Source organism: Hemiscyllium ocellatum, chromosome 46, assembly GCF_020745735.1.
Source record: "Hemiscyllium ocellatum isolate sHemOce1 chromosome 46, sHemOce1.pat.X.cur, whole genome shotgun sequence".
NCBI lineage: Eukaryota > Metazoa > Chordata > Chondrichthyes > Orectolobiformes > Hemiscylliidae > Hemiscyllium > Hemiscyllium ocellatum.
This window is the reverse complement of record NC_083446.1, coordinates 14214388-14230671: the sequence shown is the minus strand read 5'-3', so window position 1 is coordinate 14230671 and position 16284 is coordinate 14214388. Positions and strand designations below refer to the sequence as shown.

Genomic DNA, 16284 nt, shown 5'->3' with positions numbered 1-16284 from the left:
GTGCTCCAGTGAAGTAATTCCCAGCCTATCCAACCTTTATTTTAAATTAAACCCTCCAGTTTCAGCAAAATCCTGTTAAATCTTCTCTGAAATGGGAAATCCTTTCCAACTCAATAATATCCTTCCTATAGGAGAAAGTGAGGACTGCAGATGCTGGAGATCAGAGCTGAAAATGTGTTGCTGGAAAAGCGCAGCAGGTCAGCCAGCATCCAAGGAGCAGGAGAATTGACGTTTCGGGCATGAGCCCTTATTCCTGAAGAAGGGCTCATGCCCGAAACGTCGATTCTCCTGCTCCTTGGATGCTGCCTGACCTGCGCTTTTCCAGCAACACATTTCAGCAATATCCTTCCTATAGCACGGTGACCAGAACGATATGCAGTACTCCAAACATGGCTTTACCAATGTCCTCAACAATCTCAACATGACGTCCCAAGTCTTATACTCAATGGTCTGAGCAATGAAGGCAAGCGTACTAAGTATCTTAATAACCCTCCCAGATTTGTCAGTGTTCAGTAAAGTTGATGTTTTTATTCATCAATTTCTTGGTAATAAATTAAGAATTGGAAATTGCTCAGGTAATTGGCACAACAATAGTCTGACAACAGTACGAGAGATTTGTGTTCCAAAACTGGTGGACCCCAGCCACGTTATTCCAGTGCAACTACAAAACTGGCAATCTAAAAATAATTGCCCAGTTATGTTGAGTCCACAAAATACAGAACAAATCCATACCAATTGTCAGTCTATCAATTCATTGTCAGCAAAACTATGAAAGAGACCAGATCATTAATGCACAGTTTAGCTTCTGCCAGGGCCATTCAACTCCTGAACTCTTTACAGCATTGGCTTAACCATGGACAAAATGTTTGCATTCCAGACATGAGGGGAGAGTGACTGCCCTTGACATTTGACTAAGACATCACCAAGAATCAAAGGTAACACTCTCCACTGGTTGGAATCATATTCAGCCAAAATGCTTGTGGTTCGTGGTAGTCAATCATTTCAAGCCTAGCTCATCGTTGCAGGAGTTCCTCATAATAGTGTTCTTAGCACAACCATCCTCACTGTGTGATGGTGCTGCTCCTTTAATAAGGTTATGCTGTCCTTGGCTTTTTTTACAGTGAGGACGTAAAAGCAGCAATTCCAAAAAGTCTAGTTTGAAGGGTTTTAGGGCCAATTTCATAATAGCTAACAGGTACTGCCACAGGCAAAAAGACTTTCAAGTTAAAAAATAAAACTTGTACAATGAAAGGGGAGTGGCTAGTTCTCCCAGCTCAGCTTTTCTCTGGTTTCATTTGGTTAGCAAGCGGTCATTTGTGAAACTGCTGGTCCCAAAGAAACAGGTCCATGCTGGTCCTCTATCTCTGACATCTCTCTTGTAAGAACCTGCGTTTGATTTTTCCTTTTGTGCCAAGGGGTGTTTATGGGGATTATTGCAAGTATTTGGAACAGCATTATGACGCAGGGATAGTCTGTTGGGTTTTTGGATAGGTTAAGTTATTTGGTATTCTGTTCTCTTTTGTTTGTGTTTCATTCAGTAATCTTGTTGGTTATGTTTAAAACTAAGTAGTTTGACCAGTTGCATCTCTCTTGGAATATCCACTATACACCTGCTTAAAACAATTAGCAAAGTTAGGGTCACTTTCTCGAAATGTCCGGAGGGGGTCAGGATTGGTCCATAACAACTGTAATGGTCAGAATTGGACTTGTCCTCTGATAATTGCATAATATTCAATTACATTCTGAATTATTAAAATTAACTCCACAGGTGTGCCACACCTGCTGAGTTTCTCCAACGATTTCTTTTTTTATAGAGTCATAGAGATGTACAGCATGGAAACTGACCCTTCGGTCCAACCCGTCCATGTTGACCAGATATCCCAACCTAATCTAGTCCCACCTGCCAGCACCTGGCCCATATCCCTCCAAACCATTCCTAATCATATACCCATCCAAATGCCTCTTAAATGTTGCAATTGTACCAGCCTCCACCACTTCCTCTGGCAGCTCATTCCAGACTCTGTGTTAAAAAGTTGCCCTGTAGGTCTCTTTTATATCTTTCCCCTCTCACCCTAAACCTATGCCCTCTAGTTCTGGACTCCCCGAACCCAGGGAAAAGACTTTGTCTCTTTATCCTATCCGTGCCCCTCATAATTTTGTAAACCTCTGTAAGGTCACCCCTTAGCCTCTGACGCTCCATGGAAAACAGCCCCAGCCTGTTCAGCCTCTCCCTATGGCTCAGCTCCTCCAACCCTGGCAACATCCTTGTAAATCTTTTCTGAACCCTTTCAAGTTTCACAACATCTTTCCGATAGGAAGGAGACCAGAATTGCACGCATTACTCCAAAAGTGGCCTAACCAATGCAACTCCTGTACTCAATACTCTGACCAATAAAGAAAAGCATACCAAACGCCGCCTTCACTATCCTATATACTTGCGACTCCACTTTCAAGGAGCTTTGACCCTGCACTTCAAAGTCTCTTTGTTCAGCAACACTCCCCAGGACCTTACCATTAAGTGTATAAGTCCTGCTAAGATTTGCTTTCCCAAAATGCAGCACCTCGCATTTATCTAAATTCCATCTGCCACTTCTCAGCCCGTTGGCCCATATGGTCAAGATCCTGTTGTAATCTGAGGTAACCTTCTTCGCTGTCCACTACACCTCCAATTTTGGTGTAATCTGCAAACTTACTAACTGTACCTTTTTTGCTCGCATCCAAATAATTTATGTGAATAACAAAAAGTAGAGGACCCAGCACCAATCCTTGTGGCACTCCCCTGGTTACAGGCCTCCAGTGTGAAAAACAACCCTCCACCACCACCCTCTGTTTTCTACCTTTGTGCCAGTTCTATATCCAAATGGCTAGTTCTCCCTGCATTCCGTGAGATCTAACCTTGCTAATCAGTCTCCCAATGGGGACACTTGTTGAATGCCTTACTGATTAGATTAGATTAGATTACTTACAATGGGGAAACAGGCCCTTCAGCCCAACAAGTCCACACCGACCCACGAAGCGCAACCCACCCAGACACATTCCCCTATACTTACCCCTTCACCTAACACTACGGGCAATTTAGCATGGCCAATTCACCTAACCTGCACATTTTTGGACTGTGGGAGGAAGCCGGAGCACCCGGAGGAAACCCACGCCGACATGGGGAGAATGTGCAAACTCCACAAAGTCAGTTGCCTAAGGCGGGAATTGAACCTGGGTCTCTGGCACTGTGAGGCAACAGTCCTAACCACTGTGTCGCCCATACTGAAGTCCATATAGATCACATCTGCCGCTCTGCCCTCATCAATAGTGTTTGTTACTTCCTCAAAAAATTCAAATCAAGTTTGTGAGACATGATTTCCCACGCACAAAGCCGTGTTGACTATCCCTGATCAGTCCTTGCCCTTCCAAATACATGAACATCCTGTCCCTCAGGATTCCCTCCAACAACTTGCCCACCACCAACATCAGACGGTTTCAGGTTTCTAGTATCCACAGCTCTATGTTTGCTTTTCTGATAGTATCTGAGATGGAATCAATGCCTTGGAACATATGTTCTTTTAACTTGTACCTATGAGATTAAAAATACTCAATATAGAGTGTTTAACACAAAGTGTGTTTATTTCACTGTCATCTAGAATGGGAGTCCCTTTAACTGAGCTGGAGTTCATTAACTTCAGCAGAAACAGATCCCACTGGACATGACACATCAATAAAAAAGTCAAACTGTTTGGATGGCAGATGGAAGTGAAACCAGATCTTCTGGCCAAGAGGTAGGGGCACTATCAAGCAGCGCCCTGATCACACTGAACATTCTCATTCATGTGAACATTTTAACTGGAAATCAAATCCACAGAGTTTTTGTAGCAATTTCACAGGAGAGTTTAAACAAGAGTGGCGGGGAGCTGGAAACCAGAGCAGTAGGTCAGCAGGTGGAGGGATTGAGGGGAAGGTGGATGTTAGGATCAGTAAATCAGAAAGGAAGGAGAGGCAGACAGGTAAATGAACATGATGGTGCTAATGGACTGAAGTGGGTTTATTTCAATGCAAGCAATATTATAGGTAAGGCAGAGAAGCTTAGAGCCTGGACCAGTACATGGGCCTAAGATATTGTGGCCATGACAGAGACTTGGTTGAGAGAGGGACAGGACTGGCTGCTCAATGTTCCCAGGTTTCATTTCTTCCAACAAGATAGAGAGGGAGGTAAAAGAGGTGGAAGATATGCATTAATAATTAGGGACAATGTTACATCTGCACTCAGAGGGGACATACTGGAGGGTCCATCCACTGAAGCAATATGAGTCGAGCTCAAAAATAAGATGGGTACAATCACTTAGATAGGATCATACTATAGGCCCCTCAACAGCCAAAACCAGAATCAAAACCAGAAACTGCTGGAAAAGCTGAGCAGGTCTGAAGCCATTTGTGAAGAGAAATCAGAGTTGATGGTTTACGTCCAGTGACCTGAATGTGCTAGGGCATGTTGAGATCAAGAAAGAAGTGGTGTTGGGTCTCTTGAGTAGCATTGAAGTAGATAATTCCCCATGACCCGATGGTATGTGCCCCAGGTTGTTGAGCGAGGCAAGAGAGGAGATTACTGGGGCCTTGACCAAGATCTTTGTATCCTTGATACCCACTGGAGAGGTCCCGGAGGACTGGTGAATAACTAAAGTTGTTCCTCTGTTTAAGAAGAGAAAAGGAATTACTCAGAAAAGTATAGACCAGTGAGTCTCATCAGTAGTTGGGAAGCTATTGGAGAGAGTTCTTCGAGATAGGATTTATGCACACTTGGAAAAGCATGGACTAATTATAAACAGTTAGCATAGCTTTTTACAGGAGAAAGTGAGGACTGCAGATGCTGGAGATCAGAGCTGAAAATGTGTTGCTGGAAAAGCGCAGCAGGTCAGGCAGCATCCAAGGAGCAGGAGAATCGACGTTTTGGGCATGAGCCCTTCTTCAGGAATGAGGAAAGTGTGTCTAGCAGGCTAAGATAAAAGATAGGGAGGAGGGACTTGGGGGAGGGGCGTTGGAAATGCGATAGGTGGAAGGAGGTCAAGGTGAGGGTGATAGGCCGGAGTGGGGGTGGGGGCAGAGAGGTCAGGAAGAAGATTGCAGGTTAGGAAGGCGGTGCTGAGTTCGAGCTTTTTACAGGCCAGGTCATGACTTAGTGATTTGATTGAATTTTGATATACGAGGTGACAAATGTAATTGACGAGGGTAGAACACTGGATGTTGTCTACATCGATTTTAGTAAGGCTTTTAACAAGGTTCGACATTGTAGGCTTATCCAGACAATTAAGATGCATGGGATCCACGGTGACATGGTGCCTTGGCTGAGTGGTATAAATTGCTGGATTAAGGTTTCAGCCTCCGCGGAGGCGTGAGTTCGACTCCCACTGCTACCTTGGGGCAGCACGGTAGCTCAGTGGTTAGCACTGCACCCTCACAGCACCAGGAACCCAGGTTCGATTCCAGCTTCGGGTGACCGTCTGTATGGAGTTGGCATATTCTCCCTGTGTCTGCGTGGGTTTCCTCCGTGTGCTCCGGTTTCCTCCCACAGTCCAAAGATGTGCAGCTCAGGTGGAATGGCCAAGCTAAATTGCCCATAGTGTTACGTGCATTTGTCAGAGGGAAATGGGTCTGGGTGGGTTACTCTTCACATGGTTGGTGTGGACTTGCTGGGCCAAAGAGGCCTGTTTCCACACTGTAGGGAATTGAATCTAATCTAATCTGACTTGGACATGTGGATTCCGAATTGGCTTGCCCATATAAGACAGAGTGTAGTGGTGGTTTTCTGGCTGAGGTCCATGACTAATGGTGTTCCGCAGGATCCATACTGGAACCCCTGTTGTTTGTGATACATATAAATGACTTGGGTGAAAATATTGATAGGTGGATTAATAGGTTTGCAGACAAGCTCAGTGGAATTGTGGATAGACAATAGACAATAAGTGCAGGAGTAGGCCATTCAGCCCTTCGAGCCTGCACCGCCATTCAATATGATCATGGCTGATCATTCCTAATCAGTATCTACTCCCTGCCTTATCTCCATAACCCTTGATTCCACTCCATAACCCTTGATCTCCGCTACCCCTTGATAGCGCAGAAGGTTGTGAAAGGACACAGCAGTGTATAGTTGAAGATATGGGCAGAAAAATGGCAGATGGAGTTTAATCCAGATAAGTATGAGGTGCTGCACTTTGGGAGATTGAATTTAAGGAAATGTATAGAGTTAATGGCAGGATCCTAAACAGCATTGACACATAGAGGGATCTTGGGGTTCAAGTCCATAGCTCCTTGAAAGTAGCCATGCAAGTGGATGGGGTGGAAAACGCAGCGTATGACTTGCTTGCCTTTACTGGTTGTGAAATTGAATACAGGAATCAGGATGTTATGTTGTAACTTTGTAAGGCTGGGCAACACTTAATTGCATTCAATTCTGGTCACCATATTACAAGAAGGATATGGAGGCTTTGAAGAGGGTGCAAAAGAGGTTTACCGGGATGCTACCTGGATTAGAGGAAATTAACTATAAGGAAAAGTTAGAAAAGCTAAGGTTATTTTCTCTGGAGTGGCAGAGGCTGAGGAGAGATACATAGATACAGGTTGATGGTCAGAATCTTTTCCCCAGACTTGAAATGATTAATATCAAGGTAAGGGGGAAAAGTTCAAAGGAGTTGTGGGGGGGCAGGAATTTTTACACAGGAAAAGGAGGTGTCTGGAAGGGGTGGTGATGGAAGCAGATACCTTACCCGCGTTTAAAGGTCTTTTAGATAAGCACATGAATATGCAAGAAATGGAGTAATCTGGACCAGTTGCAGACTGAAGGGATTTCTTTAACTAAGCGTCATGTTCGGCACAACATCGTGGGCTGAAGTGCCCGTTCCTGTGTTCTATGTTCGACAGTCTGGGCATTTAAAAGACCTCATCTCTGTATGAACTCACTAGTGTTTCAGCATGTTGGATCTATGAGTGAATCCCTTAACACACTAAGTGCAGGTGAATAATCTTTCCCAGTGTGCAGTGGGTTGCGATGAACACTTGCATCCAGCCCCACCGTGAAAGGTGTCTCATCAGTGTAAACACATTGATGGTATATCAGGGGCCCAGAGCTTTTACAGAACTTCCCAGTTTGGACATTTAAAAGATCTCTCCTCAGTGTGAACTTATTGGAGTTTCAGCACTACTGGATAATTGAATGAATCACATACCGCATTCTGAGCTGGTGAATGGTTTCTCCCTGGTGTGAATCCTCTGATGATCAATGAGTTCAGAATGATTGCCTGACCCAGTCCTGCAGTGAAAGCATTTGAACATTCTCTCAACAATTTGAGAATCATAGAAAATCATAAAATCCCTACAATGTGAAAGCAGGCCATTCAACGGAGTCTATACCAAACCTCCAAACAGCATCCCACCCAGACTCACTCCCGACCTCACAAGACCATTTGACCACATCCCGCTGTGGCCCATTGTTAGGTATATCCTTTCTTCACCATTATCTACCATACTGATCCTTATGACCTTCCATTTGGGGTTGTTCCTGTGTTTCTGTAAAAGTGGGAAACAGATGCTTAAGTACTGCTTGTGCAAGCATATCTGGCTTAACCTACATCCTCACAGCACCTTATCTATTTGTCTGTAACATCTACTATTGTTTTGCAGTCACGTTTCATTCGTGCATACAATTTTAGCCAATACTATCTCTAGAAGCCTGTGTGGGATATAGGTAAAGTAGTGTTACTTCTGCATTTATAATTACTTATGCAAGGTAAATGAACTCACACCAGTGTGTAATTGTTTCAACTAAGAGCTGAGTCAACAAGAATGCAAACTATGTGGAGGAAATACATAATTGTTTTTGTATTGGCTAAAATTGTATGCACGAATGAAACGTGACTGCAAAACAATGGTAGGTGTTACAGACAAATAGATAAGGTGCTGTGAGGATGTAGGATAAGCCAGATATGCTTGCACAAGCAGTACTTAAGCATCTGTTTCCCATTTTTACAGAAACACAGGAACAACCCCAATTGGAAGGTCGTAAGGATCAGTATGGTTGGGGAAAGCACAGATGGAGGGAGTAGATAATGGTGAAGAAAGGATATACCTAACAATGGGCCACAGCGGGATGTGGTCAAACGGCCTTGTGAGGCCAGAAATAAGCATTTTGTCACAGACAAGGCCGGATAAGGTAAGAGGTAAACAGGACTGGGTGCCAGTCTTAGAGAATGGAAGATGTAAACGGGGGGGAGCAATGGGATAAAAAAAAGGAACCAAATTACATAAATATCGTGTATTTGTTGAATTCAGTGTGTGTGTCCCTGCCTTGTAGACAGTGGACATCGCACCCTATTGCAAGAGTGAAATAAATGACACTACTGATTCAGATCTTGTCTCGGACTGAAATTATTGAGCTTTGTTTCTCACACCTGCATTTCCCATGGCTAATCCACCTAGCCTGCACATCCCTGGACACTGTGGGCAATTTAGCATGACCAACCCACCAAACTGCACATTTTTGGACTGTGGAAGGAAACTGCAGCACCCAGAGGAAACCCATGCAGACACAGAGAGAATTTGAAAACTCCACGCAGACAATCACAAGAGGGCTGTGATCGATCCCGGGTCCTTGGCACTGTGAGGCAGCAGTGCTAACCCCTGAGCCACCATGTTGGTGGGACATTAGGGCTCCAGAATTTTTATAGCTCTTCCCACAGTCTGGGCATTTAAAAGGTCTCTCCACAGTGTGAACCAGCTGATGTTACAGCAGTCTGGATGATCAAGTGAATCCTTTCCCACACTTAGAACAGATGAATGGCATCTCTACAGTGTGACTGCATTTATGTTCTGAAGTTTTGTCTACATATATAATATGTGCATGGTTTCTCTCCCTGTGAATGGTGCTTTTTCCTCTACGTTCAAAATCCAAAGGTATTCAGGGTACAATAAATTGGATAACTCCCATCTTGATGTGATATTTGATTTAAGTCTCCTCAATGCAAATCTTCCCCTTCTAATATTCTGTGAAATTGATTGAAAACAAAACAAAAGTGAGAGAAAATGTTGTAATTGTACCAGCCTCCACCACTTCCTCTGGCAGCTTGTCCCACATGCACTACCCTTTGCATGAGACTTCAGGTCCTTTCTAAATCCTTCCCCCCTCACCTTAAACCTATACCCTCTTGTTTGGACTTCCCACCCGAGGAAGAAAAAAACCTTGACTATTCATCCTATCTATATCCCACATAATTTATAAACCTCTGTAAGGTCACCCCTCAGCCTTGAGCGCTCCAGGGAAAATAGCCCCAGTCTTTACAGCCTCTCCCTGAGGTCCCAGCAACACTTCTGTAATTTTTTTCTGCACCCTCTCAAGTTTAACAACATCTTTCCCATACAAGGCCGACATTTGCTTTAAAAGTCACTCGTTTGGAGATTGAGACCTGCGCTGAACACTTCGTGAAGCCTACCCGCCAGATCGACCTTTCCGGACTGTTTGCGGAAGTCACAAAATACCACCTCCAAGTGGCCATCCCTCGTACTGCGCAGACTCCAAGCCTCGATTGTTAACACGCCTATTCCGTCCAAATGATTGGCGGCAGCTCAGGACCAATGGTAACGGAAGGGCGGGGATTTCTTCTGCCTTCCCAACCAACCGAGGGGAATGAGGGGCGTGGCCAGGCTGCGGCAGTCTCGAGCCGGAACACTGTGTCCCGGACAGAGAGCGCGCGGCTTTCTGTCCACTCATTTTGTAGCACAACTCAAGGGGAAGCGTTGACCTGACAGGGTCACTCCCTTCACCAGCACCTCAATATCATCGGCCTTTCACCGTGCAAGGTAAAAAGAAGGGTCGTCTGTGGGAAAAGACATCCGAGATCAGTGTCACTTGAAAATCCCCAAACCATTTGAAATCCTGCTCAAAGCTGCCCTGGAAGATGTGCCCAGGTCTCGGCACCACTCCTGAAGGAGAGCCTCTCCTTCACCACTCCTGAAGAAGGCCTTCCTCCGACAGCAGTGCCACTGATACCTGGATGCAAGGTTTACATGGTGAGCAGAGGCTGCACACATTGCGCTTGAACTCAGTGTGGCACTGACACAGTCCACTGACCTCTTTCATCCATACCAACCCTCTGGAGAGCAATGCTGTTAATCTCATTTCCCAACTCTCTCCCAAAAGCATTACAGATTTATTTCCCTCAAACGCCTTTCCAATTTCCTTTCTTTTAAAGTATTGATCCCCTTGTTCCCACTCAGGCAGCCAGAATGGACTGGGTATTGCCATTCATTATTTTAAAATGAGCTCTCTCCCGCTGCTTCTCTTGTACACACCTTAAATCTTTCTCCTCAGTCTTCAGACCATCACCTTTTTCTTGTCTTATCTCATCTAAATCTTTCCAAATGTCCCTTCAACCTCTTTGCTCGTGGACAACAAACTTAGCCTCTTCAAGGTAACTTTGTGCCAAAATTTCCTGGTAACATTCTGGTAATTCTCCTCTGATTCAAGGTCCTGAGTAGGCCACTTGACCTAAAACACCTATTTTGCCATTCAGTAAGTTTGGGCTTATCTGATACTGGTCTCACTCCATTTTCAAGGCTGCCTCTGATAGAATTTGATTTCCTTGTTAATCAGGAATCTTGCTACCTCTGTCTTAAACATGTTCAATGATTCTGTGTCCACCATTCTTGGGGTAGGGGGCTGATGAATAATTCCAAAAACTCATGGGAATAAAACATCCAAATTTTCTTAAAAGGCTTTTATAATTTCCGTCCTGTTTACATTTGTTTCCCTAGTTCCAGCACTTCCACAAGGTAAAGTAGTCTTTCACCTTCTACCCCCAAAAATGCAGGTTTAGCCTGTGCAAATTTAGATTAGATTAGATTACCTACAGTGTGGAAACAGGCCCTTCAGCCCAGCAAGTCCACACCGACCCTCCGAAGAGTAACCCACCCAGACCCATTTCCATATCCGAAATTTACTCCAACTAGTGCACCTAACACTATTGGCAATTTAGCATAGCCAATTCACCTGACCGGCATACCTTTGTGACTGTGGGAGGAAACCGGAGCACCTGGAGGAAATGCACACAGACACGGGGAGAATGTGCAAACTCCACACAGACAGTTGCCCGAGGCTGGAATCCCTGGTGCTGTGAGGTAGCCGTGCCAACCATTCAGCTACCATGCTGCCCCCAATTTCCTCAATAATTAATCCTCTCTTCCCAGGAGTCAGTTGTGCATCCATTCTATGAACTGCTAATGCCATTATACATCGGGAGACTGATATTATGCACGGTATCCCAGTCTCACCAATACCCTGTACAAGTATAGGCTTAAGTCCTTACTTTTATATTCCATTGCCCCGCAACACACCATTGCTTGCTGAATCGGCAGGCTAAATCTTTCAAAAGAGTGCAATTTGCTAAGGTACCTAAAAATGCAGGGTGTGGAATCACGTGTCAACCAGCTTTCCATGTCTGAAAGTAGTAGAGGCCCAGAAATGTAAATGAGCTTTCACTACCCACTTTGTTTGCTCATCCAGAATTTAATTCAAAATCCATTCAACCTCCTGTGATTTGAGCCCATAACACTACACCTCTGACTCAGTCATCTAATGACAACACTAGTACACTAATGTCTCTCCTTCCTTACGTGTTCTAGTTTCTCTTTTTTCTAATCAGTTTGATTGCCCCAAGAATCCGTCCAATTTTTCGGACTTACCACTAATCATAGTTCCCCTGCTTTTCCCTCAATTTTTGTGGAGCCCAAACTCCAATATGTTTTGCTACCTGCTTGCAAATACTCATCTCAGAAAGTTCAAATTGCTCTGTCTCTGCATATTCTTTCCACTTGTATCATTAAATATGTGTTGCCTCTCCCAAAAATTTCTTTGAAGGAGTAACATGAGCTGTGGATAAAGGGAAGCTGGTAGATGCACTGAATTGGATTTCCGGAAGGCATTTGATAACTTGCCACCACAAAGGCTGTTGGAGAAAATAAAAACTCATGCATTAACATATTAGTGTGAATAGAAGATCACTGGGCTCTGGCGGAAAACAGAGAGTGGACATAAGTGTGTCTTTGTGTCTTTGGCACAAGGTGATGAGTAGAGTCCCACGTGTATGTAAGCTGAGGCTTTTTGTTTCATTTTGCTTATTCAGAGGATGTGGCTGGACCAACATTTATTGTCCAACCCTAATTGCCTTTCAGAAGCTAGTGGTGAACTACCTTCTGGAACTGTTGGCATCCATTTGAGGCAGGCAAACCCACAATGCCCTTCGCATTTTGACCCAGTGACAGTAAAGGAATGTATATACTGATATAGATCCACACCAGGATGGTGAGTGGCTTGGAGTATCATTGGCAAGTGCTGGTGTTCACATGTATCTGCTGCATTTGTCCTTGTATGCTGTTTAAAGAACCTTGGTGAATTTCTACAGTATATCGTTTAGCTGGTACAAACAGCTGCCACTGCACATTGATGGTGAAAGGTGTGAATATTGATGGTGGGAGACAGAGTGTCATCCTAGCAGGCCGCTTTGTCCTGGGTGGTGTCGAGCTTCTTATTGTTGGAGTTGCACTCATCCAGGCAAGTGGAGCATATTCCATCACACTTCTGACTTGTGTCTTGTAGATGGTGGACAGGCTTTGGGGAGTTAGGAGGTTAATTGTTCGCTGCACAATTCCTGGCTTCTGCCATCCAATCATTGACAAGATATTTATGTGGTAATAATCCAGTTCAATTTCTGGTCAGTGGTAACCCCCATGATGATGATAGTGGAGGATTCAGCAAAGGTAATGCATTGGAATATGATGACTCAATTCTGCCATGTTGGACATTGCCACTGCCTATCACATGTGCAGCAGAAATGTTACTTACTAATTGTCAGCAAAACCTGCATATTGTCCTGGTCTTGCTGCAATTGGGTATGGACAATTTTAGTATCTGAGGAGTTGCAAATAATGTATTCATCAGTGGACATTCCCATATTAAATCTTAAGATGGAACTCTCTGTCTCAGAAGGGACATTGGAGGCAGGGCCATTGATTGTTTTGAAGACTGAGAGGAATAGATTTGTGTTGTGCAAGGGAATGAAGCATTTTCTGGAGGAGATGGAAATGTGAAATTCAAAACACAAGCAGATCAGCAATAGCCTTTTTGAATGACTGAGCAGGCTCCAGAGGCTGAATGGTCTACTTCAGTTTCTATGTCATATGTTCCCTGACCTTCTGCCAAACGCATCGTCTCACTGGAAATGTTGGATTCCCTGGGACTTAGGCAGTGGTGGAATAGTTTGGTGAAAATGTTCAGCTTGGGAAGATAAAGAGGAACTATTTCCACTGGGTGGGGAATCTTAGATGAGGGAATATGGTCTAAAGGTTTGAGCTGCATCTTTCAAAAGTGGTCAAGTTTTGAGCTGATTTCCCTCAGTCCATGCTTGATCGACCTGATGTTGATAGATCTTTGTTAACCAAACCTATTCAGAGATATGGAGCAAGGGTAGTGTTAGAGGGTTTGGTCACAAATCAGCTCTGATCTCATTGCACATTTGAATTGCCTTGAGGAATTAAATGGCCAACTGGTAGACTCTAAAAAGTGTATTGCAAGACCATAAGATGTAGGCCATTTGGCCCATCATGTCTCTGTGCCATTCAATTATAGCTTGAATGTTTCTCAATCCCATTCTCCTGCCATCTCCCTTGATCCCCTTACTAATCAAGGACCTATCTATAAGTTAAAAATACACAATGATTTGGCCTTCACAGCCTTCCACAGATTCATCACTATCTGGTGAAGAAATTCCTCCGCATCTCAGTTCTAAAGAGTTGTCCCTTCACTCTGAGGCTGTGCTTTCAGGTCCTAGTCTTTCCTGCTAGTGGAAACATCTCCTCTACTTCCACTCTCTCTGTGTGTTTCAATGAGATCCACCTATGTTGGGTTCAGACCCAGAGTCCTCAACTACACCTTGAGTGGACCTGCTCTTTCCCGAGCTATCGTCTTGCTCCTTATACCTCTACAAAACACCGTGGGATTTTTCTTAATCTTATTTGCCAATGCCAGTCCATATCCTTTTCCTGCTCCTCTCCAGAACACTCCTCCGAGAGACTAGAGTCTTGAATGGTCCTGACTAGGTGGCAGGTTCCCTTATTTAAGGATGTTACAAATGCAGTTGGGTTTTTATGTCAATTGGCTGCTTTTTTGTTTCAAATTCATTTTCCAGGGAATTGGAAAGGGAGGATTTACAGCAAGGAAGTTCAAATCAAACATCAGATCAAGACCTGCCAGAGACGCTATGTTCATCAGGAGTTGAATATGTCTTAGACCATGGAAGGAAAAAGCACTGTTCACAGCCAAGAGAATCTGTACACCTGTTCTGTGTGTGGGCGAGGTTTCAGCCAATCATCTGGCCTGGTGAGACATAGATGCAGTCACAACAGAGAGAAACCTTGGAAATGTGAAAACTGTGGGAAGGGATTCAATTACCCGTCTGACCTAGAAACTCATTGGCGCAGCCATACAGGAGAAAGGCCATTCACCTGCCCCAGGTGTGGGCAGGGATTCACTCGGGCATATACCCTGCTGACACACCAGCGAGTTCACACTGGGGAGAGACCATTCATCTGTACTGAATGTGGGAAAGAGTTCACCGAGTCATCTCGGCTGCGGAGACACCAGCGAGTTCACACTGGGGAGAGGCCTTTCACCTGCACTGAATGTGGGAAAGGTTTCACAGAGTCATCCCACCTGCTGAGGCATCAGCGTGTTCACACTGGGGAGAGGCCGTTTGCCTGCCCTGAGTGCGGGAAGGATTTTACTCGATCGTACATCCTGCTGAGACACCAGCGAGTTCACACTGGGGAGAGGCCATTCATCTGCACTGTGTGCGGGAAGGGATTCAGTCAAGCATCCAACCTGCTGACACACCAACGCGTTCACCAGTAAATACAATCTCTCTGAATAAAGAGCTGTCTCTCCATGATTGGATTTTGCTGTTAATTACATCCAAGCCTGAATCGTGTTCAATGACATCTGTTTCTGCTGATGTTAGTAAACAACCCAGTAATAGATGTTAATACTCTGTAAATCAACTAAATGTCCTTTGTGTGTGTGTGTCTCTCTCTCTCTCTCTCTCACACACACACACACACAGTTGAGTTTTAATTTCTACATCAGTACATTTGAAGGGCTGTAATGCTCTCTATCTCCTACATACCTCCAAAAACAAGTGCAAGGAGCTCATGGAGTTTCTTTGTCTTGAGAGTTGAGACAATCCGATCTGCCGTTCTTGCTGCTTTCCTCTGTTTCCCTCCCTCAAGGGCCAAACAAACCATGATGTTATTGAGTTTCTGAACTGCCTTTGGACAGGTTTCTTATTGTCTCTGATGTTATGGGTGGCTAGTTGAAGTCTCTTCTACACCCAGACCCCTAATGAGCGTAATGGTGGATGTGTAAAGATGTGGGTGTTGGTTCAGATCAAGTTGTGAGAGCAGGAATATATATGCAAGTATATATATATGCATATATATAAATGCAGTATAAATAAATACTTGAGTCACTTGATGATGAGGTCTCACTGAATTGATACACAAGCTGTTAGTATATGAGTTGCATATGTACAGACTCATTTGGGGGTTGATTAAATCTCACTGAACACAAACTGTGTTGGAGCACAACAGTAGGCCACTCAGCCCGTCCAGCCTGCTCCTCCATTTTAGATCATGGCTGATTATCTCTCTCAATGGCATAATCAAGTGCTGACCCCTATCCCTTGCTATACAGTAACTAGAAATCTGTCAATCTCTCTCTCGAACTTGATTAATGACTGAGCTTCCACAGCCCTCTGCAGTTGTGAATTCCCATGGTTCACCAATGTCTGACCAAATAGGTATCTCTTCATCTCTGTCACAACTGGATTACTTTTTAATCTGAGACTGTGTCCCCGATTCTGGAATCCACAGAGGAAATGTCCATTCTGCAGCCACCGGTGGTGACCTAGAGCCATAGCGATGTACAGCATACAAACAGACCCTTCGGTCCAATTCATCAATGCCAACCAGGTATCCCAACCTAATCTCGTCCCATTTGCCAGCCCTTAGCCCACATCACTCTCAACCCTTCCTATTCATATACCCGTCCGGATGCATTTTAAATGATTGTAATTATACCAGCCTCCACCATTTCCTCTGGCAGCTCATTCCATACTTATAAGAATATTCAAGTTTTTTTTCTGAAATTACCTCATTCTTTTCAGGAACAGAGAATACAGAGTCTCCTCAAGCTCATTCAAA

General features: G+C 44.3%; 2 protein-coding genes across 5 annotated transcripts in view; one reads left to right on the top strand and one right to left on the bottom strand.

Moving 5' to 3' along the window:
• Window positions 1–9528, bottom strand: part of LOC132836271 (gastrula zinc finger protein XlCGF8.2DB-like) — a 63700-nt gene extending 54172 nt beyond the window's left edge. For 2 of the 3 annotated variants that reach the window (XM_060855641.1, XM_060855645.1), the window contains exons 1-2: window positions 9468–9528; window positions 7209–7291 (exon numbers count right to left, since the gene is read on the bottom strand). The gene's annotated coding sequence lies outside the window, so the exon portion shown is untranslated. Of the gene's footprint in view, window positions 1–7208; window positions 7292–9440 lie in introns of all 3 variants that reach the window. The other variant, XM_060855642.1, reaches the window with a different exon arrangement.
• A 175-nt stretch (window positions 9529–9703) lies between these two features.
• LOC132836281 (zinc finger protein 239-like) lies at window positions 9704–14972 on the top strand. 2 transcript variants are annotated; one of them, XM_060855668.1, is made up of 2 exons: window positions 9704–9834; window positions 14217–14972. In XM_060855668.1, the coding sequence occupies exon 2, from the start codon at window positions 14321–14323 to the stop codon at window positions 14936–14938; it is 618 nt and encodes a 205-aa protein (XP_060711651.1). In that variant the 5' UTR covers window positions 9704–9834; window positions 14217–14320; the 3' UTR covers window positions 14939–14972. The 2 variants fall into 2 exon arrangements, with proteins under 2 accessions (XP_060711651.1, XP_060711650.1); XM_060855667.1 differs by having other exon boundaries at window positions 9704–10044.
• The last annotated feature ends 1312 nt before the right edge of the window (window positions 14973–16284 follow it).